Here is a 17,882-nt window from a genome sequence, read left to right as displayed (position 1 = left end):
CTTCTCTCAGGGGTCAAAACCAATGGTTGACCAGCCCTCTCTCAGGGTCAAAAACCCAAGTTTGACCACCTCTCTCAAAGGTCAATCAATGGTTTGAACCAGCCATCTCTCAGGGTCAAACCCAATCGTTTGATCCAAGCCTCTCTCAGGGTCAAAACCATGGTTGACCAGCCTCTCTCAGGGTCAAACATGTTTTGACCCAGCCTCTCTCCAAAAGGGTCAAAACCCTGTTTTGACCCAGCCTCTCTCAGGGTCCAAACCATGGTTGACCAGTCCCTCTCTCAGGGTCAAACCATGGTTGACCAGCCTCTCTCAAGAGATTTACTCTCCTTGTTTCTTGTCTTCCCTCCACCTCTAACTCCCACCCTCACCTCCGCCTCTACCCTCCAAACATCCACCCCACCTTCCACCCCCTCCACCTCCACCTCTACTCTACATCATCTCCCACTTCCACCTCCTACCTCCATCTCCACCTCCACCTCCAACTCCCACCTCTACTCCAACTCTACAATCCACATCCACCCTCACAACCCTACCTCCAACCTCTCACCTCCTCCTCCACCTCCACCTCTACCTGCTACCTCACCTCCACTCCACTCCCTCTACCTCTAACACTCTATCTCCATCACCTTCCCCTCCATCCCTCCCAACTCCACCTCACACCCCTCTCAACACATCCACCTCCACCTACCCATCCACCTCCCACCTCCACTTCTAGCCTACCTCACTCAACACTTCTACCTCTACATCCACCACCCACGTCCATCCATCCACTCATATCTCCACTATTCATCCACCTCCACTCTCATCTGCACCTCACACTCTACTCACTCCACCTGCGCATCCCTTATCTTCCACTTCACTCCACGCTCCACTACTCCCTCACATCCACTTCTCCTGTCTGCCAAACGTTTGCTTACATTGTTCTCAAACACAGGAGTAGCTGCACAAAGTGGCCTTTTTATCACATACCAGAAAGAGGGGTTCTTTGTTGTGTACTTGAAAGTGAACATTCTACAAATTAGTGTTGGCAATGTGAAGAGAAAAAGTGCATCAATTGGTAATTGGATCTTAGCTTGTTGAACAGTGTTGTTTTTTCATTTTTCATCACAGACAATTTTAGTTGTGAAGGTTTGTCTAAAAGGGTAGAGAATTGTGTGTTGTGTTTTGCCACATATATCAAAATTGTATTGGTCACCATGCGTCGAATACTCAAGCAGGTATAGACTTTACGTGAAATCGCTTATCTTTACGAGCCGATTAACAACAATGCCGAGTTACAATTAAGATAAACTATTTGCTAAATAAAAGGAAATAGTAAGCAAGAATAAATAACAATAACAAATTTGTGCGTGCGTGCGTGCGTGCGTGCGTGCGTGCGTGCGTGCGTGTCAGTCTAGCATGCGTGTGAGCATGTGGGTTGGGTCTAGTGAATGTGAATAGAGTCAGTGCAAAAGAATGCAGATTTAAAAAATGAATGATAAAGGGTCAATGTAAATAGTCTGGGTAGCAATTTGATTAACTGTTCAGCAGGCTTATGACTTTGGGGTAGAAGGTGTTCAGAAGCCTTTTGGCCCCAGACTTGACACTCTGGTACCGCTTGCCATGTGGTAGCAGAGAGAACAGTCTATGACTAGGTTGGCTGGAGTCTTTGAATTTTTTTCGGAACTTCCTCTGACACCGCCTGGAATAGAAGTCCTGGATGGCAGTGAGTTCGACCCCAGTGATGCACTGGGCGTACGGACTGCCCTCTGTAGCGCCTCGGATGCCGAGCAGTTGCCACACCAAGCGGTGTTGTCAAGATGCTCTCAACGGTGCAGCTGTATAACTTTTTGAGGATCTGAGGGCCCATGCCCAATATTTTCAGCATCCTGAGGAGGAAGAAACCATGTCTGCTAAGGTGGGTTCAAATGACAAATCGTCAAATACTGTACATAAAACAATATTAAACATTAAGACAAGACCACTGAAAATTACTTATCAGAACTTCTTACACTTGACAAAAAAATTGTAATGAAAGTTCATAATTTAAATGGAAGGGACTCAAAATGTGTATATTCACGACAACAAATATTAATGTTTGCGTAACTTCAGTCGTTATAGTTCAGAATACATAATGCAATGGGTCTGAAAACGTTCYGAAGGCACTGTATGTCAGAACCAGTATGGTTATCTAGTTCTAAATACTAAACTGTTTAGTGTTTTATGAACTGTTTGACAGCCTTATTCTAAAATAGACAAAATAAATAATACATTCAATCTACACACAATATCCCATAACAGCAACAAAAAAAACAGTTTTTTATCAATTTTTGCAAATTTATAAAAAATAAAAAACAGAAATACCTTATGTACATAAGTATTCAGACCCTTTGAGTCTGCATTATGTTTCCATTTATCATCCTTGAGATGTTTCTACAACTTGATTGGAGTCCACTTGTGGTAAATTCTATTGATTGGACATGATTTGGAAAGGCACACACCTGTCTATATAAGGTCCCACAGTTGACAGTGCATGTCAGAGCAAAAACCAAGCCATAAGGTTGAAGGAATTTATCCGTAGAGTTCCGAGACAGGATTGTGTCGAGGCACAGATCTGGGGAAGGGTACCAAAAAAATGTCTGCAGCATTGAAGGTCCCCAAGAACACAGTGGCCTCCGTCATTCTTAAATGGAAGAAGTTTGGAACCACCAAGACTCTTCCTAGAGCTGGCCGCCCAGCAAAACTTCGCAATCGAGGGAGAAGGGCTTTAGTCAGGGTGGTGACCAAGAACCCAATGGTCACTCGAACAGAGCTATAGAGTTCCTCTGTAGAGATAGGAGAACCTTCCAGAAGGACAACCATCTCCGCAGCACTTCACCAATCAGGCCTTTATGGGAGAGTGGCCAGACTGAAGCCACTCCTTAGTAAAAGGCACATGACAGCCCGCTTGGAGTTTGCCAAAAGGGACCTAACAACTCAGACCATGATAAACAAGATTCTCTGGTCTGATGAAACTAAGATTGAACTCTTCGGCCTGAATGCCAATTATCACGTCTAGAGGAATCCTGGCATCATCTCTATGGTGAAGCATGGTGGTGTTAGCATCCTGTTGTGGGGATGTTTTTCAGCGGCAGGGACTGGGAGACTGGTCAGAATTGAGGGAAAGTTGAACGGAGCAAAGTACAGAGAGATCCTTGATGAAAACCTGCTCCAGAGCACTCAGGACCTCAGACTGGGGTGAAGGTTCACCTTCCAACAGGACCGAGTAAAGGGTCTGAATACTTATGTAAATGTGATTTTGCAGTTTTGTATTTTTTATACATTTGCTCAGATTTCTAAAAACCTGTTTTTGCTTTGACATTATGGGGTATTGTGTGTAGATTGATGAGGGAAATCTATTTTAGAATAAGGCTGTTAATTAAGTAACAAAATGTGTAATATGTGAAGGGGTCGGAATACTTTCCGAATGTATTCACAACCCTTGACCTTTTTCCACATTTTGTTGTGTTACAACATGAATTTAAAATGTATTCAATTGGGATTTTTGGTCACTGGGCTACACACACAATAACCCATAATGTCAAAGTGAAATTATGTTTTTAGATTTTTTTTACTAATTCATTACAAATTAAAATCTGAGTGTTCAACCCCTTTGTTATGTCAAGCATAAATACGTTTAGCAGTATACATTTGCTTAACAAGTCACATAATAAGTTGCATAGACTCACTCTGTGTGCAATAATAGTGTTTAACATGATTTTTGCATGACTACCTCATCTCTGTACCCCACACATACTATTATTTATAAGGTCCCCCGGTCGAGCAGTGAATTCCAAATACTGTTTGAACCACAAAGACCAATGAGGTTTTCCAATGCCTCGCCAAGAAGGGCACCTATTGGTAGTTGGGTAAACAAAACAGAAAGCAGACATTGAGTATTCCTTTGAGCATGGTGAAGTTATTAGTTACACTTTGGATGGTGTATCAATACTCCCCGTCACTACAAAGATACAGGTGTCCTTCATAACTCACTTGCCGGAGAGGAAGGAAACCGCCCAGGGATTTCACTATGAGGCCAATGGTGACTATAAAACAGTGTAATGGCTGTGATAGGAGAAAACTGAGGATGTATAAACAACACTGTAGTTACTCCACAATACTAACTTAATTGACAGAGTGGAAAGAAGGAAGCCTGTACAGAATACAAATATTCCAAAACATGCTTCCTGTTTGCAACAAGGCAAAAAAAATTTGTCAAAGCAATTAACTTTTGGTCCTGAATACAAAGTGTTATGTTTGGGGCAAATCCAATACAACACATTACTGAGTACCATTCTCCATATTTTCAAGCATAGTGGTGGCTGCATCATGTTATGGGTATGCTTGTAATCGTCAAGAACTGGGGAGTTTTTCAGGGTAAAAAACTAATGGAATGGAGCTAAGCACAGGCAAAATCCTAGAGGAACACCTGGTTCCGTCTGCTTTCCACCAGACACTGGGAGATGAATTCACCTTTTTTAGCAGGACAATAACCTAAAACACAAGGCCAAATCTACACTGGTGTTGCTTACCAACAAGACAGTGAATGTTCCTGAGTGGCTGAGTTACAGTTTTGATAAAAATCTGCTTGAAAAACTATGGCAAGACTTGAAAATGGTTGTCTGGCAACGTTCAACAACCAATTTGGCAGAGCTTGAAGAATATTGAAAAGAATAATGGGCAAATATTGTACAATCCAGGTGTACAAAGCTCCTCGAGACTTACCCAGAAAGACTCACAGCTGTAATCGCTGCCAAAGATGATTCTGTACTGACTCAGTACTGTACTGTACTGACTCAGGGGTGTGAATACTTATGGAAATTAGATATTACTGGACTTAATTTCCAATACATTTGCAAACATTGCTAAAAATATGTTTAACTTTGTCCTTATGGAGTATTGTGTGTAGATGTGTGAGGAAAAAATATATATTTAATCCATTTTGAATTCAGGCTGTAACACAACAAACTGTGGAATAAGTCAAGGGGTGTGAATCATTTTTGAAGGCTCTGTACTTTGAGTTGGGTTACTCGAATGGTTCTAGGCAGTGGGTTTCCACCAACTAAAAGTGTTAAAGCAGAACTAATTTACTTTTTACAGTGCACTAATGCAACACATACACACACCAGTACACTAACGCGCAACACAACACCACACCACACCACACCACACACACGACACACACACACACACACACACACACACACACACACACACCACACACACACACACAGAGGTACTGGGGGTTGTGTAGTTTTCTGATAAGCAATCATTCAGGTCATTATAACTGCTACTAATGACCCTACACTTCCGCCAGGTTTTCACAACACTATTACACGTAAGGCATATTCATTTTCACACAACCTTGACAACCCTTATCTGACTTTCAACAAAGGAACCAGACTTATTTTCACTTCATGCTGTTTACTTGAAGCCTAATGGTTGAGAAAAACATGTCAATAACAAAGACGAGTTGTGTTTTTTTGACTTGAAAAAGCAACAGGGAACTTTTCCATCCATCTATCTAAGGTCATGTCAATGTGAGTCGTGGTTTGTGTCTTGTCTTTGACATCCAGAACAACAGAGGCCTCATAATGGAGCCTCATGGGATTGTTAATCACTAATTTAATAAGATGAATTACATCTTTCAATCAGCAGAAAGAAGAAGAACACTCATAGCTCATGTCTATAGTTCTAGCCTCTAGCCTCTAGTTCTAGAGTTCTAATATTATCTAGTCTAGCTCTAGTCCTAGAGTTCTAATATTTAATTCTATAGTTTCTAGCCTCTAGTTCTAGAGTTCTAATATTGAATATCTATAGTTTAGCCTCTAGTTCTAAGAGTTCTAATATGCTCATTCTATAGTTCTGCTCGTAGTTCTAGATTCTAATATTTAATTCTAGTAGTTACTAGCCTCAGTCTAGAAGATCTAATATTAATTCTATATTTAGTCTCTAGTTCTAGAGTTCTAATATTAATTCTATAGTTTCTATGCCTCTGTTCTAGAGTCTAATATTGTAATTCTATAGTTCTAGGCCTCTAGTTCTAGAGTTCTAATATTATTCTATAAGTCTAGGCCTGCTAGTTCTAGGAGTTCTAAATATGTAATTCTATAGTTCTAGGCCTCTAGTTATAGAGTTAGATATTCATGTTCTATAGTTTCTAAGCCTCTAGTTCGTAGAGTTCTAAATATGTCTAATTCTACTATCAGTTCTAAGCCTCTAGTTCCTAGAGTTCTAATATTTATTCATAGTTCTAGTCTCGAGTTCTAGAGTGTCTAATATTTAATTCTATAGTTCTAGTCTCTAGTTCTAGAGTTCTACATATGTAATTCTAGTAGTTCTAGCGCCTCTAGTTCATGAGTTCCTAATATTTAATTCTATGGTTCTAGCCTCTAGTTCTAGAGTTCTAATATTAATTCTATAGTTCTAGCCTCTAGTTCTAGAGTTCTAATATTTAATTCTATAGTTTATACGCATCTAGTTCTAGAGTTCTAATATTAAATTCTATAGTTATATCCTCTAGTTCTAGAGTTTAATGATGTAATTCTATAGTTCTAGTCTCTAGTTCTGGAGTTCTAATATTTAATTCTATAGTTCTAGCTCTAGTCTAAGTTTAATATATTAATTCTAGTAGTTCTGCATGCCTCTATTTGTAGAGTTTAAATATTAATTATATAGTTCTAGCCTCTAGTTCTAGAGTTCTAAATATGTAATTATATAGTGTTTCTATCGCTGCTTATTCTAGATTCGTATCAATATTAATTCTATAGTTCTATGCCTCTAGTTCTAGAGTTCTAATATGTAATTCTATATTTCTTAGCACTCTAGTTCTAGAGGTCGAAATATTTAATTCTATAGTTCTAGCCTCTAGTTATCGAGTTCTAATAGGTAATTCTATAGTTCTAGCCCTATTCTAGAGTTCTAATATGTCATTATATAGTTCTAGCTCTAGTTCTAGGAGTCCTGATAATTAATTCTATAGTTCTAGCCTCTAGTTCTAAGTTTCTATATTAAATTATATAGTTCTAGCTCTAGTTCTAGAGTTCTAATATGTAATTCTATAGTTACGCCTCCAGTTCTAAGAGTTCTAATATTTATTTCTAATAGTCTAGTCTCTTAGTTCTAGAGTTCTAATATTTAATTCTATAGTTCTAGCCCTAGTTCTAGAGTTCTAATATGTCATTCTATAGTTCTAGCCTCTAGTTCTAGAGTTCTAATATTTAATTCTATATTTAGCCTCTAGTTCTAATTCTAATATGTCATTCTATAGTTCTAGCCTCTAGTTCTAGAGTTCTAATATGTCATTCTATAGTTCTAGCCTCTAGTTCTAGACATTTATATAATTATATACAGTAGTTATAGACCCTTGATCCGCCAGCTGTATGGCTGCTGCACACAACTACTCTGTTGTGTGCAAAATAACTACATAAAAGTACATGTAAAATGGGATATGAATAAAAGGAATCCAGACATGAAATACTTTAGTATATTAAATGATTATTATAAATATCAACAGCATAACATAATCATAATAAATATGTGTCTTGTGTTCTTCTCGAGGGTGGGGCTGCTGAACACAGCTGATCATTATGTGCACCTACATGCATTCTTCCATCTGGTATGTTATTTGTCCCTCTAAATGTCCAATTTCCATGGCAACGCCAAGGAGGCAGGTAGCAGGAAGTGGATAAATGTTTTCCCTGAATATAATAAACCACTCACAGGGTTCATAAGGCTACAGCTGAACTGAGGGCATTTGGACAGACCAGAGCTATATTTAGAGAGCTGGGATATTGAGGTTTCTGCATTGTGATGTATTTACATGCCACTACAACATTGTGTGGCAGCCATGTTAGCTCCGCGATTAACATAACATGGGAATATTTAACAATGCTATGAATGTCAGAATTAGAAAATGTTCTTAACGTTGCTCCAACTCCTCTGAATATACAGTGGGGAGACAAGTATTTTGTCACACTGCCGATTTTGCAGTTTTCCTACTTACAAAGCATGTTAGAGGTCTGTAATTTTTATCACAGGTACACTTCAACTGTGAGAGACGGAATCTAAAACAAAATATCCAGAATATCACATTGTATGATTTTAAGTAATTAATTTGCATATTATTGCATGACATAAGTATTTGATACATCAGAAAAGCAGAACTTAATATTTGTACAGAAACCTTTGTTTGCAATTACAGAGATCATACGTTTCCTGTAGTTCTTGACCAGGTTTGCACACACTGCAGCAGGATTTGGCCCACTCCTCCATACAGACCTTCTCCAGATCCTTCAGGTTTCGGGGCTGTCGCTGGGCAATACGGACTTTTCAGCTCCTCCAAAGATTTCTATTGGGTTCAGGTTGGAGACTGCTAGGCCACTCCAGACCTTGAGATGCTCTTACGGAGCCACTCCTTAGTTGCCCTGGCTGTGTGTTTTGGGTTTGTCATGCTGGAAGACCCAGCCAGACCTATCTCAATGCTCTTACTGAGGGAAGGAGGTTGTGGCCAAATCTCACGATGCATGGCCCATCCATTCCCCTCAATACGGTGCGTCGTCCTGTCCCCTTTGCAGAAAAGCATCCCCAAAGAATGATGTTCTCACCTCCAAGCTTCACGGTTAGGATGGTGTTCTTGGGTTGACTAATCCTTCTTCTTCTCAAACACGGCGAGTGGGTTTAGACCAAAAGCTCTATTTTTGTCTCATCAGACCACATGACCTCTCCAATTCCTCCTCTGGATCATCCAGATGGTCATTGGCAAACTTAGACGGGCCTGGACATGCGCTGGCTTGAGCAGGGGGACCTTGCGTGCGCTGCAGGATTTTAATCCATGACGGCGTAGTGTGTTACTATGGTTTTCTTTGAGACTGTGTCCCAGCTCTCTTTAGGCATTGACCAGGTCCTGCCGTGTAGTTCTGGGTGATCCCTCACCTTCCTCATGATCATTGATGCCCCGAGGTGAGATCTTGCATGGAGCCCAGACCGAGGGTGATTGACCGTCATCTTGAACTTCTTCCATTTTCTAATAATTGCGCCAAACAGTTGTTGCCTTCTCCACAAGCTGCTTACCATTGTCCTGTAGCCCATCCCAGCCTTGTGCAGGTCTACAATTTTATCCCTGATGTCCTACACAAGCTCTCTGGTCTTGGCCATTGTGGAGAGTTGGAGTCTGTTGATTGAGTGGGTGACAGTTCTTTTATACTACAGGTACGTTCAAACAGGTGCAGTTAATACAGGTAAGAGTGGAGAACAGGAGGGCTTTTAAAGAAAAACTAACAGGTCTGTGAGAGCCGGAATTCTTACTGTTGTAGGTATTCAAAATCTTATGTCATGCAATAAAATGCAAATTAATTACTTAAAAATCATAACAATGTGATTTTCTGGATTTTTGTTTTAAATCCGTCTCTCACAGTTGAAGTGTACCTATGATAAAAATTACAGACCTCTACATGCTTTGTAATGTAGAAAACCTGCAAAATCGGAGTGTATCAAATACTTGTTCTCCCACTGTATGGCTCAGAACAGATTTAATAATGCCCAACTCTCTAAAATATGGTCAGGAACAGATTATAATAAATTGGCCCAACTCTCTAAATATTGGCTCAGGAACAGAATTATAATAAATTGGCCCAACTCTCTAAATATATGGCTCAGGAACAGATATATATAATTGGCCCAACTCTCTAAATATATGGCTCAGGACAGATTAATAATAAATTGCCAACTCTCTAAATATATGGCTCTGGACAGATTATAATAAATGGCCCAACTTTCTAAATATATGGCTCTAGAACAGATTATAATAAATTAGCCCAACTCTCTAAATATATGGCTCTGAACAGATTATAATAAATTGGCCCAATTCTCTAAATATATGGTCTGGAAAGATTAAATATAAATTGGCCCAACTCTCTAAATATATGGCTCAGGAACAGATATAATAAATTGCCCAACTCTCGAAATATATGGCTCTGGAACAGATTATATAAATTGGCCCACTCTCTAAATATATGGCTCTGGAACAGATTATAATAAATTGGCCCAACTCTCTAAATATAGTGGCTCTGGAACAGATTATAATAATTGTCACAACTCTCTAAATATATGGCTCAGGAACAGATTATAATAAATTGGCCCAACTTTCTAATATATGCCTGGAACAGATTAAATAATTGGCCAACTATCTAAATATGGCTGGACAGTAATAAAATTGCCCAACTCTCTAAATATATGGCTCAGAACAGACTATAATAAATTGTACCAACTTTTCTAAATATATGCTCAGGAAAAGACTATAATAAATTGTCACAACTCTCTAATATAGCTCAGGAACAGACTATAATAAATTGTCACAACTCTCTAAATATATGGCTCAGGAACAGAATATAACAAATTGGCCCAACTCTCTAAATATATGGCTCAGGAACAGACTATAATAAATTGTACCAACTCTCTAAATATATGCTCAGGAAAGACTATAATAAATTGTCACACTCTCTAAATAATTGCTCAGGAACAGACTATAATAAATTGGCCCCAACTTCTAAATATATGGCTCAGGAACAGAATATAACAAATTGTCCAAACTATCTAAATATATGGCTCAGGAACAGACTATAATAAATTGTCCCAACTATCTAAATATATGGCTCTGGAACAGACTTTAATAAATCTACTACTAAATAATCTTCAAATCTATAATCTATAGTAAATTAGGCATTCGATACAATATAATACTACTTTACTATACAATACAATACTACTTTACAATACAATACCATACTACTTTACTATACAATACCATACTACTTCACTATACAATACCATACTGTACTGCACTGTACTATACTATAATATGTTATACTGTACTAACCAAAAGGTTGCTGGATCAAATCCCAGAGCTGACAAGGTATAGATCTGTTGTTCTGCCCCTGAGCAAGGCAGTTAACCCGCTGTTCCCCGGGCGCCGAAGATGTGAATGTCGATTAAGACAGCCTTCCGCACCTCTCTGATTCAGAGGGGTTGGGTTAAATGCAGATGACACATTTCAGTAGAATGCATTCAGTTTTAAAACTGACTAAGTATACACCTTTCTCCTTTCCCCTTTATAATATAATATACTGTACTATACTGTACTATAATGTAATGTACTATACTACTATACTATACTATACTATGCAATATTATACAATACCAGACTTTACTGTACTATACTATACAAATGTAATGTACTACTATACTATGCTATGGTATAATATACTATACTACAGTGTGTTATACTATAATATAATATACTATAGTGTACCATACTATGCTGTACTATACTGTACTATACTATACTATGATATACTATACTGTACTACACTATACTTAAGCAATAAGGCGCGAGGGGGTATGGTATATGGCCGATATACCACAGCTAAGGAATGTTCTTAAGCACGACGCAACGAGGAGTGCCTGGATACAGCCCTTAGCCGTGGTATATTGTCCATATACCACAAACCCCCGAGGTGCCTTATTGCTATTATAAACTGGTTACCAATGTAATTAGAGCTGTTTTGTCATACCCGTGGTATACGGTCTGATATACCATGGCTGTCAGCCAATCAGCATTCAGGGCTCAAACCACCCAGTCAATAATATAATATAATCAACTATACTATACTAAATATACTATAGATTCATCCACATTCCAACAGTACAAATAAGATTACTTAGAATTACTAAAAGAGAGCTGGTTTGCATTCCACTCATGCATCAAGCAGAACAGAAACAACTGTATCAATTTAACAACAAAATCCTGGCAAGCATGTAGCCTATAGGCCTTAGCGGATTTTACTATCCCTATTTCAATGCTCGTATCATCAATGTGTCTGAAAGTATGCAATTGACTATGTAATTGTACCCTGAAAAAAAGATTCAAGTCCCAATTACCGAGAATATGAATAGCTTGCTCCTACATTTTGTTCACAGTTTATGCGCCTATCTGCCGATAATGAGGCTGTCTATTGTAAAAAGGTGATGAAAATGACGCAAATCTAACACCCCTCAATTGCTCCGGGCTTGAAGAATTAGCAGGTGTAAATCACAACGCATAAAGGTGATATGAATTAATTTTCCAGCTGGTAAAACATAGAGCTGAAGGCCCAGCAGAGGCCCTTCAAGCAATGTTTGATCAATCTACATTAATACAAGCTGAATATCAAACACAACAATAGTGGCATAGAATATAATACAACGTAAAATGAAATTAGGGACAGTTTGAGTATGAAGAACAACGGCTCTAAATGATTGACCACTCAGGGACTATGCTCCATATATCACTGATTAATACTATGGCTCACGCTAGACTTGTCTCTATTACCAAAAGAAGACCGTTTTAGTAAGGAGGACATGTCATGTTACTAATAAAAGCAGGGACAGGTTTTGACCTGTTGTTGGGTTGATCGTGTCCGTTTGGCCCGACACATTTCTTGCTGTGATTGTCTCTTTCTCAGCCGTTACTCATCTGTGTGTGTCGGCATAACGGAACAGTGAAGTTGTTTTCCCATAGCAGCATATCCTCATCTCATGCATGGCAAAAAAATGAAATAAAAATATGCGTTTGATTCTGAGTCTGACATAGGCCTACCTTTTTTGAAACTCTTTCGGCTGAAGGTTTATGGCCTAGGGGGCTAATCAATATACGTTTGTCATTCTCTATTTTTGCTGTTGTAAGTGTTGCATATGTCCTTCGGTGTGTCCGGAAAGAACAACATCTCTGGCAAAACAATATTTCTGGTGAAAGATGTCCTTTGAAGAGCACGAGACGGAACAGAGTGTGTATTGACACCGAGTTATGTTAAACTTGCTTCATATCGCTTTGAACGTGTCGTTGTATTTGGACAGGCACCCATCGCAACCTATCCAGTGTCTCATTGAGTTACAGATTATAGACCTACAAGTCCAGACGGAGAATAGATTGAAAAAGGATTGTCCCAAACTTAATAGGCCTCCTTATGTTTCATGTTATCGTTATCGTCAAAAAGTGTATTAATAATCTAGGCTAATTGTTAATAACCCTATTATAGCCAATGTATAATTTAGGATAGGCCTAATAATAAAGGCTATCTGCAGACTGAATAAAGATTAGTAAAACGCAGACCATTTGGGTTTCTTATGGATAACGTGTTTAACAACACAAGATAAAGCTTTATAAACTATAACCATGCATCTGTATATAGGCTAGACTAGGCTTTCTGTACTTTTTTATTTAAAAAAAAAGAATTTATACATGTCACAAAAATGTGCTGCTCAGTAGCGTGGACTATTCAACCGCAGTTCGCAAAAAATATTAACAGGTGTCCTACAAAGGTGTAGATCAAATAACAAATACCAAATCGTCGTGAATCAATTTACTTTTTCAAGTTCTGTGTCGTTGTCATTTAACCGATATGTGTTTGTAGTTTGACGTGTCGACAATTATAGATGTTGAAAATAGGTTATAAAATTAACGCTTAGACATACTCGCACATAATATATATCAGTAGTATTGTACAAATAATGTTATGTTGATGTTTTTTATTTTCCAAAGTCATCTGACCACACACAGAAAGTACAAAAAACGTTCACTCTCGGGGCATAGGTTCAAAGAAAATGAAAGGGTAGGCCTACTTATAGTGCGTTATTTCTAACATCTATTTAAAACAAATAAAAATATATATATATATATATATTCCACTACGAAGTGCTACGTAACATGATATCACAGGAATGGTAATGGTTGCTGAAATAAATGTAGTATTGAGGTACATTTGTTTTTCCATGTCATTCTTGTGGACAACTTTGAATGTGCCTGCACTGTACATTCTACATGGTCTCAGTAGAATTGATCAAATATTTGTCAAAAGGCAAAAACAAACAATGAATTTAAAGAGTAACAAACTAGGCAAAAAAACGGCCTTTTAAAAAATCCAGAAGAATCAAAACAAGGACAAAATATGCATAGAATACCATTTTTAGATGTACATAAATACTTACAATTTAAATTGTCCAAACTATTCCTATGTGAGACTCAAAAACATATTTCAGGGGTAACGTGGCATCTATATGATGTATTGTCTGTATTGGCAGTTGCCTACCTTTCAGTGGGACTGGTCTAAAGACTATAATTAAGACAAACAAAATCCTAAACTGAATCAGTAGGTTCTAGGTGGTTCCTCTATAGCTATCATAGCAATGGCTTATTTTTGACCACAAACATATTGTGCATATTTAGCATTGTACAATTACACAACAAACTGAAAACGCTAAAACAATGACAATGTTTTGTTAAATGTGAGGAAGAACAATCTCAGGTTCAGGTAGACAATAGAGTAACAAACTGTATTGAACGGATTCCTCCCAGTCAAACAGTCTCTCTTCAGTAATTTGTGCTGCTACGGCAAGCAACATAGACCAAATGCAGATGTCCACCACGTTTACAGCAGTCAGAGCTGTGTAATAAAATGATAAACTTGGCCTTCTTCTGTCCAACTTAAAGCAGTGATCGTTTTCATTGAAAGGTCAAACCAGGTGTTCAGAGGAGCACGCAGACTGCCGACATTCAGACACAAGTCAGTCAGCAGTCAGTCAGTCTGCATTCATGACAAATGATTTATGATGGTTTAATCAAGGTGACACCGACGACGTACGTCAGTCCTCTGAGATGACATCGATGTCCTCGKGGCTACTGCYCTGCTGCGTAGCCACYCTCCAGCGGCTGACGTGCTGGCTTCCTTTCCTCTTCTGCTGCGACTCAGGTGACTCTTCCTCCAGCTTCTGTCTCTTGTGCTTCGTCCTCCTGTTCTGGAACCAAACCTTTACCTGGGAGAGAAAGGAGAGACATCACGTTTAGTCCTGGAAGAAACATTGGTCAAATATACAGTATCAATGTGSTTGCTGTAAAAACTATTACTACTTGTTCTTCCACGTCCATGAAACACCGACAGCTGAAGCAAGCGCACACATTTTCTTCAGTAAATGTACCTTTACTAGTTATAAAAGTGTCTGCATGTATCTCCCCTATGATTTTTAAGCGAAGCTTTTTTCAACGTGTCATAGCAACAATGACAACACAATATTTCACATGGTGTAAAACTGTTATTGCTTCCATATTGTCTCTACAGCACTGCCAAACATTGCCTTTACCTAAGGCTTCACATACTTTCGTTCTTTACAGCTGTTTGCAAATAGCAACATATTTCTATCTAATTTTTCAGGCATTGTCTGGTTGTAATTTTTATATCACATTTACAAGCTTGATTAAATTATTGGTCTAATTCCTTTGAAATTAAAAGTTCAGCACATCGCAATACTGTATTCCCAATGTATAATATATTGCATGAGAGGATTGCGAAAAGCCGAAATTGCTGTTTATCAGCAGCGTGTTTCTGATGTTGATTAGGGAAATGAAGTCATAAATAATCATTGTGAAATCTACTACATAATTTACTGACATCACCTTGCCCATCCCGAAAAGCTACCGTAGGACAAACAACTTGTGGTTAAGAAAGCTGGTTTTGCTATAYGTTGGTTGAGGGGGTGTTGTGGAGTTCTGACTACGAGTCCACTCATATCTCCTGTTTCAGCGCTCTGGAATGCAGCCATGCCTTAAAGGCTTTGCATGGTAAATCCGACTTCTGCAGTGGCCATACAGCATTTACTGTGATACGGCCTCTAAAGTCAGGGCATGTATATTTCTTGCACTTCGCTGRGCAAAGCTGTTGTGAAGGAAGTTGTCAAGGAAGTGAGTTTATGTTCCTACTGGACCTACCGTCAACCAATCATGTCAATGCGGAGCTATACGGAGCTATACGGAGCTATACAAAGGAGTACAACGATGCGGTACAGAGTTCGATTTGGCCTCCGCAAGCCTCCAGAGGCGTCACAATTGCGTCACACCCTCCATCCGGAGCCTCCGACCACATTTTCGGATCAAGCACAACATAGCTTTTAGGCCCTAGGGGTTTAGGGTGCGTTCAACATCGTTGAGTCCCCTCACCACACACCTGTGTCTCGGTGAGGCAGAGGCCGCTGGCGAGCTGCTTCCGCTCTGCTCCCACCACATAGTGGTTCTTCTCAAAGGCCCTCTCCAGCCTGAGGAGCTGTGAGGGGGAGAAGGCTGTCCGGATGCGCTTCGGCTTGCGGGAAAAAGGCCCATGAAGGAGCATGTTCTCTGGGCTGCTGTCCTCATCTGGAGAGAGGAGAGGAGGGAGAGAAAGTGGAGGGTTAGACTTAGGGTTGACAGACAGGAATGACACCGTAGCAGCTCTTGTTGTATGTGTAAAGAGACCGCGTAAAGAGAGAAACTATAGTATACTAACTGCTGTATACTAACTATAGTATACTAACTATAGTATACTAACTATAGTATACTAACTGTTGTATACTAACTATTAGTATACTAATATAGTAATATACTAACTAGTTTATACTAACTCTGTATACTAACTATACGTATACTAACTATGTATACTAACTGTGTATACTAACTATAGTATAGTAACTATAGTAATACTAACTATAGTATACTAACTGTTGTATACTAACTATAAGTATACTAACTGTAGTATACTAATAACTAGTTATACTAATCTGTAACTAACTAAGTATACTAACTGTTGTATACTAACTAAGTATAGTAACTATAAGTATACTAACTGTATATATATAATGTTGTATACTAACTATAGTATACTAAACTGTAGTTACTAACTGTAGTATACTAACGTATAGCTATAATCTAACTGTTGTATACTAACTATAGTAAATACTAACTGTTGTATACCAACTGCTGTATACTAACTATAGTATACTAACTGTTGTATACTAACTATAGTATAGTAACTATAGTATACTAACTATAGTATACTAACTGTTGTATACTAACTATAGTTGCTAACTGTAGTATACTAACTATAGTATACTAACTGCTGTATACTAACTATAGTATAACTAACTGCTGTATACTAACTATAGTATACTAACTAGTTGTATACACTAACTGCTGTATACTAACTATAGTATAATAGTACAACTTATTAACTTGTATACTAACTGTTGTATACTAACTATAGTATACTAACTATAGTATACTAACTGCTGTATACTAACTGCTGTATTCTAACTATAGATACTAACTATAGTATACTAACTGTTGTATACTAACTATAGTAAATACTAACTGCTGTATACTAACTGCTGTATACTAACTATAAGTATACTAACTATAGTATACTAACTGCTGTATACTAACTATAGTATACTAACTGCTGTATACTAACTGCTGTATATAACTATAGTATACTAACTAGTTGTATTACTAACTATAGTTTACTAACTCTAGTATACTAACTGCTGTATACTAACTATGAAGTATAATAACTATAGTAATAACTAATGCTGTATACCTTAACTGCTGCTATACTAACTGCGGTATACTAACTGCGTTATACTAACTATAGTATACTAACTTGTATACTACTATAGTATACTAACTATAGTATACTACACTGTTGTATACTACGTATATGTATACTATAGCTATTGTATACTAACTGTTGTAAATACTAACTATACTAACTGCTGTACAACTCAGCAAACTGACACTAATGGTTTTTACTAAGTGTTTTTATTTGTCCAATTACACCTCAAAAAGGAGGACAAAGAACTGAATAAGCAGGACATCAGTGTTGATATGTATTGCATGCTGCTAAGCAGGACATCAGTGTTGATATGTATTGCATGCTGCTAAGCAGGACATCAGTGTTGATATCTATTGCATGCTGCTCTCTAGGTCAGTATTAGCCATATCAATGTGCCCCGATGGGCATCTTCAC

The 17,882-nt window shown here is 38.2% G+C and overlaps 1 protein-coding gene across 1 annotated transcript in view; it reads right to left on the bottom strand.

The window, feature by feature from the left end:
- Window positions 1–13,564: 13,564 nt before the first annotated feature.
- emx3 (empty spiracles homeobox 3) overlaps window positions 13,565–17,882 on the bottom strand; it is a 21,326-nt gene continuing 17,008 nt past the window's right edge. Inside the window, exons 2-3 of the mRNA XM_024136464.2 lie at window positions 16,053–16,237; window positions 13,565–14,868 (exon numbers count right to left, since the gene is read on the bottom strand). Of these exons, the coding sequence (XP_023992232.1) occupies window positions 14,698–14,868; window positions 16,053–16,237 (356 nt within the window). The 3' untranslated portion in view covers window positions 13,565–14,697. The remainder of the gene's footprint in view (window positions 14,869–16,052; window positions 16,238–17,882) is intronic.

This window comes from Salvelinus sp. IW2-2015, unplaced genomic scaffold (genome assembly GCF_002910315.2).
Source record: "Salvelinus sp. IW2-2015 unplaced genomic scaffold, ASM291031v2 Un_scaffold923, whole genome shotgun sequence".
Lineage (NCBI taxonomy): Eukaryota > Metazoa > Chordata > Actinopteri > Salmoniformes > Salmonidae > Salvelinus > Salvelinus sp. IW2-2015.
This window is presented reverse-complemented; position numbering and strand designations above follow the sequence as displayed.